General features: G+C 44.2%; 1 protein-coding gene across 6 annotated transcripts in view; it reads right to left on the bottom strand.

Annotated features, from left to right (window-relative positions):
- The window catches only part of akap9 (A kinase (PRKA) anchor protein 9), a 118,720-nt gene that overhangs the window by 32,041 nt on the left and 71,679 nt on the right, over positions 1-15,000 (bottom strand). For 4 of the 6 annotated variants that reach the window (XM_081376232.1, XM_081376236.1, XM_081376233.1 and 1 more), the window contains 5 exons: positions 8,885-8,923; positions 6,708-6,940; positions 5,962-6,081; positions 3,883-4,041; positions 2,162-2,263 (listed from right to left, as the gene is read on the bottom strand). In XM_081376232.1, the coding sequence (XP_081232358.1) occupies positions 2,162-2,263; positions 3,883-4,041; positions 5,962-6,081; positions 6,708-6,940; positions 8,885-8,923 (653 nt within the window). The remainder of the gene's footprint in view (positions 1-2,161; positions 2,264-3,882; positions 4,042-5,961; positions 6,082-6,707; positions 6,941-8,884; positions 8,924-15,000) is intronic. The other 2 variants (XM_081376234.1, XM_081376237.1) reach the window with 1 other exon arrangement.

Below are 15,000 nucleotides of genomic sequence, written 5' to 3'. Positions count from 1 at the left end.
TAGACTCCACTTCATTGATAGTTGCTTATGTTGAACTGTATTCTTGTTCAAACAGACGCTGTATGAAGCAGTACTAGGGCTGCACGTTTTCAAGTTTTTCATTAACCGTTAACCGAGGCCCTTAGCGGTTAATACTCGGTTAACCACAGTGTGCGCGCCGCAACCCCGAGATAGGCGTAATTTGCGGGTGGGAATGTCCCCAGCACCACTATTTTCTAAGGTCGATATTGTCCCCACCACTTTTGAAACATCTCGCGGGATGAATAACGTTACCAATACAAATAAAAAAACACATCTCCAGTTAACTAGCAGAGCATTCATTTCGTTCGTTTTTTTTAGGCGATCTAGCGCTGAAATATTTTGTTTTTTAAGTGATCAAAGTGCTCGTTGCCGCTGCGATCGAGAAGGGTCTTGTAAAACGTGCTGAGGTAATATTAATTCGTGGCCACGAAACAATTCACCTGAATATTCACCAATTCACACACACACGAAAAAAAAAAAGTAATAAAAAGATGTACGAGAATAGTCAGCCTTCACTGAAGAGCTATTTTCACTAGTGAGAAAAACAGTTTAATAATTATTAATTCGTGGCCACGAAATAATTCACCTGAATATTCACCAATTCCCAAAAAATAGGTCTTTAGCATTCACTAATTAATAATATCAAAGTCTGTTTTTTGGCCACGTTGTAATTCGTTTAATCAAAATGAGGGAGGGAATTAGTTCAACGTGTCCACGATTTATTAAAACGAGGGAACAAATAAGTCGTCGTAACAACTAATTATTAAGATCAGCGGACAGGGCTCATAAGAACAAGCAGTGAGAGAGCCCCGGCCGCGCGCGCGCGCACTCTCACCGCCCTCAAACAACACGAGCGCTGTATTGCTCTCTCTCCCTCGCGCATATCAACACAGTAAAAGGTCGGAAGACCGATTGTGTTTTATTGATTAGTAGTTTGTTCATATAAAGTGTTTGATTAGCAAGTACATGTTTAGGAAATGCATAATACAAAATGTATGGGTTAATGTAACGGTAAACGCATGCGCGGGTAACTGCTGGGGTAAAGCTGTGGCTCTGCAGACAGATATTATTGTGCTGCGATCAGTAGCGCGGATACTATGTTTGTTTCTGGCTCGCGCACAGCCTTCACTCTCGGACGCGCGCTTTCTTTCTTTCTTTTGCTTCATATTAGAAAACTGGTCTAGCGGTCTCTGGTGGTGCAAAAATGTATTACAACTAAATTAACCGAGCAAAATGTTTCACTCGGTTACGCAATTTTTAACGGTTAATCGGTTAACCGGTTAACCATGGACACCCCTAAGCAGTACATAAAGTATTGAATGAAAATGTCTCTGAAACATCTGTGCATTATTTGGCAAATATTGCATTTATTTCACTTCAGCTGTGGTAAAGTATGCAAACACCACGTGAGCGGTCACTACGGGAACCAGAAAGTGTCCGACTTCACGTCTCCGTTTGCGGCTCCTCCCGCCTGCACGCGGCTACTCTCGCCGATCGGATACATCCAGCCGCAGCCGATGTCGAACACACCTAATCTGTGCCTCGATACACACGAGGTAATGGTGTTGTCAGTGAGAGGGTCATGTGACAGGAAGTACAGTGAGAGGGTCATGTGACACGAGGTAATGGTGTTGTCAGTGAGAGGGTCATGTGACAGGAAGTACAGTGAGAGGGTCATGTGACAGGAGGTAATGGTGTTCTGTCAGTGAGAGGGTCATGTGACAGGAAGTACAGTGAGAGGGTCATGTGACAGGAGGTAATGGTGTTCTGTCAGTGAGAGGGTCATGTGACAGGAAGTACAGTGAGAGGGTCATGTGACAGGAGGTAATGGTGTTCTGTCAGTGAGAGGGTCATGTGACAGGAAGTACAGTGAGAGGGTCATGTGACAGGAGGTAATGGTGTTCTGTCAGTGAGAGGGTCATGTGACAGGAAGTACAGTGAGAGGGTCATGTGACAGGAGGTAATGGTGTTCTGTCAGTGAGAGGGTCATGTGACAGGAAGTACAGTGAGAGTGTCATGTGACAGGAGGTAATGGTGTTCTGTCAGTGAGAGGGTCATGTGACAGGAAGTACAGTGAGAGGGTCACGTGACAGGAGGTAATGGTGTTCTGTCAGTGAGAGGGTCATGTGACAGGAAGTACCTCTTTCTCCTTCCTGTCCAGAGCCTCTCTCTCGGTCTGGAGCTGAGCCTCCAGTGTGACGTCTCCTCGGCCCGCCATGGACACATGCTGAGCCTCCTCCACCTGCGTACACACACACACACACAGCATGTAAACACACACTCGCACACGTACAGCAGACTAGAGAGGTTGACTAGTTCGTTTAGAAACTTTTATCCTCCCTGATGTGTAATTATACAGACTAATTAGTCGTCCAGGTGAACCGTGCCCTATTCTGAAAATGTGTACTTGTGCAGATTACTGATAGACATAATAATAATGACAAAAAAATAAAATAAAAATAAGTAGTAGTAGAAGATTATGATTATTTATTTATTCAATAATAATAAAGTTTAATGGCAAAATAATAAATCATAACAATTGCTATTTATTTATTTGTATAAATAAAAACATTAATAAAAAAATAAAAAAAGACAATAAAACAATAACAATTAGTAATAAAATAATAAAAATCACAACAACATCAATATTCCAAAAATACATCTACATAAACTTCTAACTATTATTATTATTATTATTATTATTATTTAATTATCTAAAAATAATAATAATAATAATGTTGAATGGCAAATAATAATCACAACAACTACTACTACTACAACAACAACAACAACAACAACAACAACAACAACAAAAATAACAACAATAATATTAAAATCAATGTTTAATAATACAGTTACATGACAAAATAATATTATTATTATTTATTCATTCAAAATAAGTAATAAAAATCACTATTTAAGACAAAATAATATTTATTTATTTATTTCCTTTGTAGAACTCAAGGTCACATAAATAGGGATGTGGAAAACAACACGTTCTCCAGATCGGGGCTTTAGTGTGTGTGGAGTGTGTGCGGTGCTTTAGTGTGTGTGGAGTGTGTGCGGTGCATTAGTGTGTGTGGAGTGTGTGCGGTGCTTTAGTGTGTGTGGAGTGTGTGCGGTGCTTTAGTGTGTGTGGAGTGTGTGCGGTGCTTTAGTGTGTGTGGAGTGTGTGCGGTGCTTTAGTGTGTGTGGAGTGTGTGCGGTGCTTTAGTGTGTGTGGAGTGTATGCGGTGCTTTAGTGTGTGTGGAGTGTGTGCGGTGCTTTAGTGTGTGTGGAGTGTGTGCGGTGCTTTAGTGTGTGTGGAGTGTGTGCGGTGCTTTAGTGTGTGTGGAGTGTGTGCGGTGCTTTAGTGTGTGTGGAGTGTATGCGGTGCATTAGTGTGTGTGGAGTGTGTGCGGTGCTTTAGTGTGTGTGGAGTGTGTGCGGTGCATTAGTGTGTGTGGAGTGTGTGCGGTGCTTTAGTGTGTGACAGTAACCAGACGGTCAGAAACACGAATATAAGAATAACATCGAGATAAACACACTAACCAACGAGACCCTTCCCTTCTGCAGATATATTCACAATCAGATTAGACACAAACAGGTCGACTGATCTCGCTGACATACAACACACACGCACAGAGACAGAACATGATCATTAAAGCAGAGACGTGACGCTAAACCACTGCATTCACACACACACACCACATTAATGCACAGCAAGGACACACACGTTCAGCATGCTCTCCTCACACACATTCACATACATGTTCAGCGTTCAGACACTCCCATTCGTCACGCACTCCTCACACACACAGCGTCCCAGTGGAGTAAGACTGGCGGCTAACAGCAGAAGCGGAGGAGAAACACACACTGACCCTGTGCATGAGTGTGTGTTCCAGCTCTCTCATGCGCGCGCCGAGCGTCTCGATCTCCTCGTCTCTCTCACACACATCTCTCTGCAGCTGCTCAGAGCTCAACAGCAGCTCACTGCAGCAGTCCGACTTCTCCTGCAGCGCACGGGTCAACTCCTGCACCTGAGAGGGAGAGAGAGAGAGGGATGAGGAGAGAGAGAGAGGGACGAGGAGAGAGAGAGAGAGAGAGAGGGATGAGGAGAGAGAGAGAGAGACGAGGAGAGAGAGAGAGAGAGAGAGGGATGAGGAGAGAGAGAGAGAGATGAGGAGAGAGAGAGAGAGAGAGAGATGAGGAGAGAGGGAGATGAGGAGAGAGAGAGAGAGAGAGAGAGAGAGAGAGAGAGATGAGGAGAGAGAGAGAGAGAGGGATGAGGAGAGAGCAGCCATATGACGTCAGATGAGTGTGTGTCTGTGTGAGTGTGTGTGTGTGTGTGTGTGTGTGTGTGTGTCGCTGCCTGGCAACTGACTGCAAATCACTTAAAGGGATAGTTCACCCAAAAATTAAAATTAGCCCACGTTTTAGACTCTAGTCCGTGACCAGTGTTTTGTTCTGCTCGATTCTCTGCGCTAACGCGTTCATCATTACATTGTGCGTCAGGTCAAGGGTTACTCTTAAACCGTAAATCAATGCGTACGGCCATCTGTCGGAAGCTAGATATTTTAGTAGATAAAGTCTTAAATATGGAGTTATAACTAAAACTATTTTTGGGTGAACTATCCCTTTAATGTGTCTTTATTTCTGCACATGCCGAAGCTGTAAAACATCTCTTTACGTGAAGGACTGAATGTGTGTTTATTTACTGCCAGCTAATTTGGGAGCATTTTTAAACTCATGATGTTTATATATATATATATATATATATATATATATATATATATATATATATATATATATATATATATATATAATTGAATTGATTCAACCCACATTGCAAATCAGGGTTATTGGCAAACTGTCCAGACTTTCTTCTGTTTGCAATGAACAAATCAAACTTAAGTAACTGAAATAGCTCAACACAACAAATATTTCAAGTGGTTTCCCAAAATTCAACTGAAAATGAAACTTCTAATGACTTCTGCAGTCTCAAAATTATCCAACCCCCTGAACAGAATCCCTCACCACAGCACAAATCTGCCTCGTCTCACTAATCAAGGGCTTCATTAGCTGCACCAGGTGTGCTTGAGCTAGAACACATGAAATATCTGAACTGGCGAGGTTTGTAGAGTGTTACGTTTGACTGCATGTTAGAAATAAGGCTAAATCAAAAGAAAGGTCCAAGAAGACAGTCACAGTCATCTGACTTGAACCCCATAGAAAATCTCTGGTGGGAATTGAGGCGGCAGTTGCAAACCCAAGAATATCCCTGACCTGGAGGCCATCGCTCATGAGGAACGGGCTCAGATGCCTCAGAAACGCCGCCAGAAGCTGCGGTCTGCTTATACATCTCGCTTGCAGCAGCTCATAACAGCATAAGGGTGTTTTACTAAGTGCTAAAGATGCTTGCCATGAAGGGGTTGAATAATTTTGAGACTGCAGAAGTCATTAAAAGTTGCATTTTCAGTTGAATTTGGGACTTGAAATATTTGTTGTGTTGAGCCATTTCAATTACTTTTGTTTGATTTGTTCATTGCAAACAGAAGAAAGTCTGTACATTTTGCCAATAACCCTGATTTGCAATGGGGGGTGAATAATTTCGATTACAACTGTATATGGCAACTAACCCAGTGTAAAAAACCCATTGATTCAGGATGACGAAACCGGAAGTTAAAAAATACTTGTGCGTTTCAGGACTCATTACTGCAGAAATATGTCATATTACGGAAATACAATTGGTTATGAATGCCATTTTATGACTATAAACTATTCATTAAGGCTGATCTGTATTCCTGGTGGTTTTTCGAGTTGTTCTGCTGTTTTGTGAGGTGTTGTGTGTGTTTGAGTTGACATCAGTCCAGCAGAGAGAACACAAGCTCATTGTCTGAGGACTAAAGGCGCGAGTGAAACTAGCTGGAGGCTTCGGGGCGAGCGATCAGGTGTCGTACCTCTCGGTCCCTGCGGTCACTTCCGGCTCCAGTTTTGGGCGGGTTCTTCAGCTGCTGCTCCAGGCTGTGAATCTCCTGCTGAAAGACGTCGCGCTCGTGTTCCCTGTCCGCGGCCTGTTCCTGATGAACACAAGGACAGAAACACGTCACATTGAGCCATTCGGATGATGTAACACACTTAAGGGTGAAGTGAAATCCAAGAGCGAAATGGTGTGACGTCATTTCAAAATCCGTTTCGGGAGTTTGAAACAGCTTGCCAAAGCGAACTTCACGAAAAAGTTCTGGCTGGTTAACACCTCTGAACTCCCATTGGTCCGTGGTGATGATGTAAAGGGTGGGTGTGGCTCTGAGTACTAAAATTTCTAAAACTAAAACCCAATTTATACTTCTGCGCCGAACTCCCGCCGTAGCTACGTTGTACGCTGTGCCCGCCGTAGCTACTTTAAGCCCAAAGTAGGCGGAGCCGGCAGTCGCCATCTTGGCAGCGTCAACAAAAACAAAAATGGGATTCATGTGCACTTTCTGTCTTGTGGACTCACAACGGCTGCCGCGTGAGCGTGTCCGGTAAGCCCATGAGACCTTAGGGTGTTCCATTTGTCATTTTAGGTTTCAGAAGGGTGCTCATATGTGCCCTCGATGGCATTTTAACATGCGGGTCTATGGGACTGACTCTCTTCTGCAGCCGGCCTCTAGTGGCCAGTCCATGAACTGCAGTTTAACTCAAGAGACATGATGAGGAAACTCACGTCCATGAACCTGCGGTTGTTCTCCAGCTGTTTCTCCAAGGCCTGGATCTGCTGACGGAGGTCGTCTCGCTCGGACCGGCTCGTGTCCTGGAGCTCCTGCACGCGCATCACCTGCTCCTCAAGCTCCGCCTCCAGGTGCTTCACCTGCTGGTGCAACTCCACACTCTCCTTCTGCGCCTGCCGCTGCACCTCCACCTTCTCCAGCATCAGCTTCTCCGTCTCCTCCAGCAGGTCTGAGGACACACACACACACGTGAGCACACACACACACACACACACACACGCCTGAGGACACCACACACACACACGTGAGGAGAGCGGTCAGGAGGGCTCGACCCATGACAAAAGGATGGAGCAGCTTCAGAGATTCATGTCTCTAAGAGTTCTTCATCAAAGCTCTGGAGAGTTTATAAACTGAGCTGTAGTTTTGATGGACTATGATCATTAAACTGCAGCACTTTTATTACGAAATAAACCGTAAATCTCATTAAACTCGTCATGTTCAGATCATATTTAAACACAAAATCAAACTAATTAAATATGAGAAGAAAAAGTTAAATTAAAAAAAGTATAAAAATATATATAATACATAAATATCATGATGGTATAAAATTAATACTTAAATAATACTGCTCGATTGGCATGAAAATGTGTTGTTTTTTTTACAGAAGAAAATAGATTTTTAATTACATTATTTTTTGGGGGGAAATGTGCTTAATTGCAGTGTTGATATTGCCGAATGAAACTAAAACTAAAACTATTAAACAATTAAATATTAGAAGAAAATATTACTTAAGTTAGTTGCAAATGCAACATTTCTAAAATTTTTTTAAGTTGAAGCTACTTGATGGTATAAAAATAATACTGCTCAATTGCTAAATAATAATTTTAAAATAATCAATCAATTTAATTAAAACCAAACAAAACAGACTTGATTTTCTTCATGCAAAATCTAGTTTCATATTTTCTTCTTTTGACTTTGGCATGAAATATGAAGATGACATGTTTTATTAGTGAATGTTCTCTGAGGTTCTCCACTTTTGCATCCTACTGCATATGGCACATGGACAGAAGACATTTCCCACAACCGTTCCCATTCCCGTACGGTCCATGATCACATGATCCGGTCAGCAACCACCGCACGAACCCACAGTGCAGGAGGACGGGGATAAGAGTGCAAATGCAAAAAGAAAGGAAAAGGAAACAGAAACGTGTCCCTTATTGAACAGCCATCACTCCAATACAGACACACAGTTTATCGAGTTTAATCAAGTTAAATAGGTTATTGAAAATAAAAGCACACTGCCGTTCAAACGTTTGGGATCGGTACGTTCCTGGAAGAGTCTCTTCTGCTCACCAAGGCTGCGTTTATTTGATCAAAAATACTGTAAAAACAGTGAAATATTATTGTAATGTAAATCATCATTCTCTTTGTGAATATACAGTAAAGTGTAATTTATTCCTGTGATCAAAGCTGAATGTTCAGCATCATTACTCCAGTCTTCAGTGTCACATGATCCTTCAGAAATCACTCTAATATGATGATCTGATGCTCAAAAACATTTATGATTGAACATTTATGATGCTGAACATTCAGCTTTGATCACAGGAGTAAATTACACTTTACTGTATATTCACATAGAAAACAGATGATTTACATTACAATAATATTTCACAATATTACTGTTTTTTAAATATTTTTAATCAAATAAACACAGCCTTGGTGAGCAGAAGAGACTCTTTTAAAAACATTAAAAATCATACCGATCCCAAACTTTTGAACGCCAGTGTATATATATATATATATATATAAGATTATTATTATTATTATATTATTGTTTATTTTGTTTTATTATAATTATTATATATTATTATTTTTAAAAAACGTTTCCAGTGAACTTTACTATTCCATCCATAATCCTGTGGTGAAATCGACTGAAGTTCGGCTGTTCAATCAGGAGACACCCCAGATACACCTGTTAGCACCTGTTAGCGCCAGTTAAACCATGCTAGTGTTTCAGCGGACACAGTGTGTGTGAAGCTAAAGCCATCGAGGCAGCGGTTAGTCGATCAGCGGGAGCCCAAAGCAAGCAAAGCTCCAGTGACTGGTGTATCGATCAGAGACGTGCCGGCCATGCAGCTCGTGAACACACACACACACACACACTCACACACACCTGCTTCAGGTGCTGCGTCAAGAGCAGCCTCAACTAGTCCTGAGGAAAGAGAGAGTGAAAACAACACGTTCATCATGCAAATACAGGAGGAAAGAGGGCAGAAACATGAAGACGTGACGTGACAGCATCGTTAGAAGCGTCTCGGGGGCGTTTGGCACTTCCTGCACCTGCAAATTCTCAAGGTCTGAAGGCCTGAGCGCACCTGAGCGAACCTGCAAACTCTCGTCTGAAGGCCTGAGCGCACCTGAAAACTCTCAAGGTCTGAAGGCCTGAGCGAACCTGCAAACTCTCGTCTGAAGGCCTGAGCGCACCTGAGCGAACCTGCAAACTCTCAAGGTCTGAAGGCCTGAGCGCACCTGAGCGAACCTGCAAACTCTCGTCTGAAGGCCTGAGCGCACCTGAGCGAACCTGCAAACTCTCAAGGTCTGAAGGCCTGAGCGAACCTGCAAACTCTCAAGGTCTGAAGGCCTGAGCGCACCTGAGCGAACCTGCAAACTCTCGTCTGAAGGCCTGAGCGCACCTGAGCGAACCTGCAAACTCTCAAGGTCTGAAGGCCTGAGCGCACCTGAGCGAACCTGCAAACTCTCGTCTGAAGGCCTGAGCGCACCTGAGCGAACCTGCAAACTCTCAAGGTCTGAAGGCCTGAGCGCACCTGAGCGAACCTGAAAACTCTCAAGGTCTGAAGGCCTGAGCGCACCTGAGCGAACCTGCAAACTCTCGTCTGAAGGCCTGAGCGCACCTGAGCGAACCTGCAAACTCTCAAGGTCTGAAGGCCTGAGCGCACCTGAGCGAACCTGCAAACTCTCGTCTGAAGGCCTGAGCGCACCTGAGCGAACCTGCAAACTCTCGTCTGAAGGCCTGAGCGCACCTGAGCGAACCTGCAAACTCTCGTCTGAAGGCCTGAGCGCACCTGAGCGCAGACAACCACGGACATCTGGAGGCATTCGAACCGCGAGCCAGAGAAAAGCGCCTTTTAAAACATTTTGCAGGGTTGTTATGTTTAGCTAAAACTAAAACTATTAAAAATTGTTATTAGAAATTATGCATAATTACATGCAAATAACCCTCAACCAATCCCTAATCCTAATAATATAGTAAGTACACATAGTTAATATTATTCAGTGCTTAAATTCATAATTACAGTGTAACAATGACATCTAATAAAGTGTAACCAAAGTTTTTTTGTTAATTAAAATGAAGCTGAAATAAAGTAAAATATAAATATTAGATGAAAAACTTAAACTTAAGAAGTTTCAAGTTAAACTACATACAAAATCTATTTTTACTATTATAAATTTTGTTACTTGAAATTAAATAAACATTATAATAAATTAATTAAAACCTTTTTTTTCAGCTAGTTGCCAGTGAAACATTTTCCATTTTTATTGTGTTTAGTTTAACTTGATGTACTAAAATTAACTAAAACTGATCTTAAAATTAATAAAAAATACATAGACATTAAAAAAAGCTTATACAAACGACAAAAACACAACAAAATTACTAAAACTTTAACTGAAGTTAAAATGAAAACAGAAAAAAATGCTTAAAATCTAATATACTGTAAACTATAAAAGCATCTCAATGATACTAAAATAAAACTGCCTGGTAACAAACTGAAATAAACAAGTTTAAGTTTAATAAAACAAAAACTGAAATAAAAATAAATTAACGTTAATTAGAAATATATATAAAAAAATGACATACATATAGTAAAACTTTACCAAATTAAAATGAAGACTAAAATACAAAACAAAACAAAAGCTAATTAATTAATAATTAATATAATAATAAAATATTTAAAAAAAACTAACAACAGGTTTAACTCTCTTTATGCAAAATATAGTTTCTTATTTTGTCAAATGTTCGGATCACCGCTAGCATTGCGTAATTTAGCATCTTGTCATGCTGAAGATTCATGTTCGGTGTGAACAGGCCTTGAGAATGAATACTGATACATCCTATAAAGAAATAAATCACGAGTTAATCATACTCTGATTTACCCATCAACCCCTTCAGCTTCAGTGTTCATCACAGTAGTGTTGTCAGAAGTACCGACTTCGGTATCAAGTCAATACTGAAATTTTAAAAATGTGAGGCTTTGAGCACTGTTGAGCGGAATCATAAACACCTCTGATTGGCCGTTGCGTTCACGAGCTCATCAAGTATGTCTGTGATTGGCTATAATGATCAGCACTTCAAAAACATGTTGTAAACACACATCAATGAGGCTCTTCCGCGAGCGCTGCACACACACACACAAACACGTGAGCATTTGAAAACAGGAGTTTATCAGCGGACCGGTCCTGCTTGTGCTTTCAAAACACTTTCAAACACTTCCGTGTGCTCTCAAACGCTCGTGCGCTGATCATTGTAGCCAATCACAGACATACTTGATGAGCTCTTGAACACAACGGCCAATCAGAGGTGTTTATGATTCCGCTCAACAGCGCTCAAAGCCTCACATTTTTAAAATTTGTATCGACTTGGTACCGAAGTCGATACTTTTGACAACACTACATCAGCGTGTGTGTTGAGCATGACGTGTTGAGCGTGAAGTATGTAACGCCAGTGAGTGTGTGTTGAGCGTGACGTGTTGAGTGTGACGTATGTAATGCCAGCGAGTGTGTGTTGAGCATGACGTGTTGAGTGTGACGTATGTAACGCCAGCGAGTGTGTGTTGAGTGTGACGTATGTAACGCCAGTGAGTGTGTGTTGAGTGTGACGTATGTAACGCCAGCGAGTGTGTGTTGAGTGTGACGTATGTAATGCCAGCGAGTGTGTGTTGAGCGTGACGTATGTAACGCCAGCGAGTGTGTGTTGAGTGTGACGTATGTAACGCCAGCGAGTGTGTGTTGAGCGTGAAGTATGTAACGCCAGTGAGTGTGTGTTGAGCGTGACGTATGTAACGCCAGCGAGTGTGTGTTGAGTGTGACGTATGTAACGCGAGTGAGTGTGTGTTGAGTGTGACGTATGTAACGCCAGCGAGTGTGTGTTGAGTGTGACGTATGTAATGCCAGCGAGTGTGTGTTGAGCGTGACTTATGTAACGCCAGCGAGTGTGTGTTGAGCGTGACGTATGTAACGCCAGCGAGTGTGTGTTGAGCGTGACGTATGTAACACCAGCGAGTGTGTTGTGCGACATGTAACGCCAGCGAGTGTGTGTTGAGCGTGACACGTCAGCGAGTGTGTGGTGAGCGTGACACGTATGTAACGCCAGCGAGTGTGTGTTGAGCGTGACGTATGTAACGCCAGCGAGTGTGTGTTGAGCGTGATGTATGTAACGCCAGCGAGTGTGTGTTGAGCGTGACGTATGTAACGCCAGCGAGTGTGTGTTGAGCGTGACGTATGTAACGCCAGCGAGTGTGTGTTGAGCGTGACGTATGTAACACCAGCGAGTGTGTTGTGCGACATGTAACGCCAGCGAGTGTGTGTTGAGCGTGACACGTCAGCGAGTGTGTGGTGAGCGTGACACGTATGTAACGCCAGCGAGTGTGTGTTGAGCGTGACGTATGTAACGCCAGCGAGTGTGTGTTGAGCGTGATGTATGTAACGCCAGCGAGTGTGTGTTGAGCGTGACGTATGTAACGCCAGCGAGTGTGTGTTGAGCGTGACGTATGTAACGCCAGCGAGTGTGTGTTGAGCGTGACGTATGTAACACCAGCGAGTGTGTTGTGCGACATGTAACGCCAGCGAGTGTGTGTTGAGCGTGACACGTCAGCGAGTGTGTGGTGAGCGTGACACGTATGTAACGCCAGCGAGTGTGTGTTGAGCGTGACGTATATAACGCCAGCGAGTGTGTGTTGAGCGTGATGTATGTAACGTCAGCGAGTGTGTGTTGAGCGTGACGTATGTAACGCCAGTGAGTGTGTGTTGAGCGTGACGTATGTAACGTCAGCGAGTGTGTGTTGAGCGTGACGTATGTAACGCCAGCGAGTGTGTGTTGAGCGTGACGTATGTAACGCCAGTGAGTGTGTGTTGAGCGTGACGTATATAACGCCAGCGAGTGTGTGTTGAGTGTGGCGGATGTAACATCAGCGAGTGTGTGTTGAGTGTGACGGATGTAACACCAGCGAGTGTGTGTTGAGCGTGACGTATGTAACACCAGCGAGTGTGTGTTGAGCGTGATGTATGTAACGCCAGCGAGTGCGTGTTGAGCGTGACGTATGTAACGCCAGTGAGTGTGTGTTGAGCGTGGTGGATGTAACATCAGCGAGTGTGTGTTGAGCGTGACGGATGTAACACCAGCGAGTGTGTGTTGAGTGTGGCGGACATAACATCAGCGAGTGTGTGTTGAGCGTGACGGATGTAACACCAGCGAGTGTGTGTTGAGCGTGACGTATGTAACGCCAGCGAGTGTATGTTGAGTGTGGCGGATGTAACATCAGCGAGTGTGTGTTGAGCGTGACGGATGTAACACCAGCGAGTGTGTGTTGAGCGTGACACGTCAGCGAGTGTGTGGTGAGCGTGACACGTATGTAACGCCAGCGAGTGTGTGTTGAGCGTGACGTATGTAACGCCAGCGAGTGTGTGTTGAGCGTGACACGTCAGCGAGTGTGTGGTGAGCGTGACACGTATGTAACGCCAGCGAGTGTGTGTTGAGCGTGACGTATGTAACGCCAGCGAGTGTGTGTTGAGCGTGATGTATGTAACGCCAGCGAGTGTGTGTTGAGCGTGACGTATGTAACGCCAGTGAGTGTGTGTTGAGCGTGACGTATATAACGCCAGCGAGTGTGTGTTGAGCATGACGGATGTAACATCAGCGAGTGTGTGTTGAGCGTGAAGTATGTAACGCCAGCGAGTGTGTGTTGAGTGTGACGTATGTAACATCAGCGAGTGTGTGTTGAGCGTGACGTATGCAACGCCAGCAAGGGTGTGTTGAGCGTGACGTATGTAACGTCAGCGAGTGTGTTGAGCGTGACGTATGTAACGCCAGTGAGTGTGTGTTGAGTGTGGCGTATGTAACACCAGCGAGTGTGTGTTGAGTGTGACGTATGTAACGCCAGCGAGTGTGTGTTGAGCGTGACGTATGTAACGCCAGTGAGTGTGTGTTGAGTGTGACGTATGTAACATCAGCGAGTGTGTGTTGAGCGTGACGTATGCAACGCCAGCGAGTGTGTTGAGCGTGACGTATGTAACGCCAGCGAGTGTGTGGTGAGCATGACGTATGTAACGCCAGCGAGTGTGTGTTGAGTGTGACGTATGTAACATCAGCGAGTGTGTGTTGAGCGTGACGTATGCAACGCCAGCGAGTGTGTTGAGCGTGACGTATGTAACGCCAGCGAGTGTGTGTTGAGCGTGACGTATGCAACGCCAGCAAGGGTGTGTTGAGCGTGACGTATGTAACGTCAGTGAGTGTGTTGAGCGTGACGTATGTAACATCAGCGAGTGTGTGTTGAGCGTGACGTATGCAACGCCAGCAAGGGTGTGTTGAGCGTGACGTATGTAACGTCAGTGAGTGTGTTGAGCGTGACGTATGTAACGCCAGTGAGTGTGTGTTGAGTGTGGCGTATGTAACACCAGCGAGTGTGTGTTGAGTGTGACGTATGTAACGCCAGCGAGTGTGTGTTGAGCGTGACGTATGTAACGCCAGTGAGTGTGTGTTGAGTGTGGCGTATGTAACACCAGCGACTGTGTGGTGAGCATGACGTATGTAACGCCAGCGAGTGTGTGTTGAGTGTGACGTATGTAACATCAGCGAGTGTGTGTTGAGCGTGACGTATGCAACGCCAGCGAGTGTGTTGAGCGTGACGTATGTAACGCCAGCGAGTGTGTGTTGAGCGTGAAGTATGTAACGCCAGTGAGTGTGTGTTGAGTGTGGCGTATGTAACACCAGCGACTGTGTGGTGAGCATGACGTATGTAACGCCAGCGAGTGTGTGTTGAGTGTGACGTATGTAACACCAGCGACTGTGTGGTGAGCATGACGTATGTAACGCCAGCGAGTGTGTGTTGAGTGTGACGTATGTAACATCAGCGAGTGTGTGTTGAGCGTGACGTATGCAACGCCAGCGAGTGTGTTGAGCGTGACGTATGTAACGCCAGCGAGTGTGTGTTGAGTGTGGCGTATGTAACGCCAGCGAGTGTGTGTTGAGCGTGACGTATGTAACGCCAGTGAGTG

The sequence above is a fragment of the Scardinius erythrophthalmus genome (assembly GCF_964197995.2).
Source record: "Scardinius erythrophthalmus genome assembly, chromosome: 10".
Taxonomy (NCBI): domain Eukaryota; kingdom Metazoa; phylum Chordata; class Actinopteri; order Cypriniformes; family Leuciscidae; genus Scardinius; species Scardinius erythrophthalmus.
This window is presented reverse-complemented; position numbering and strand designations above follow the sequence as displayed.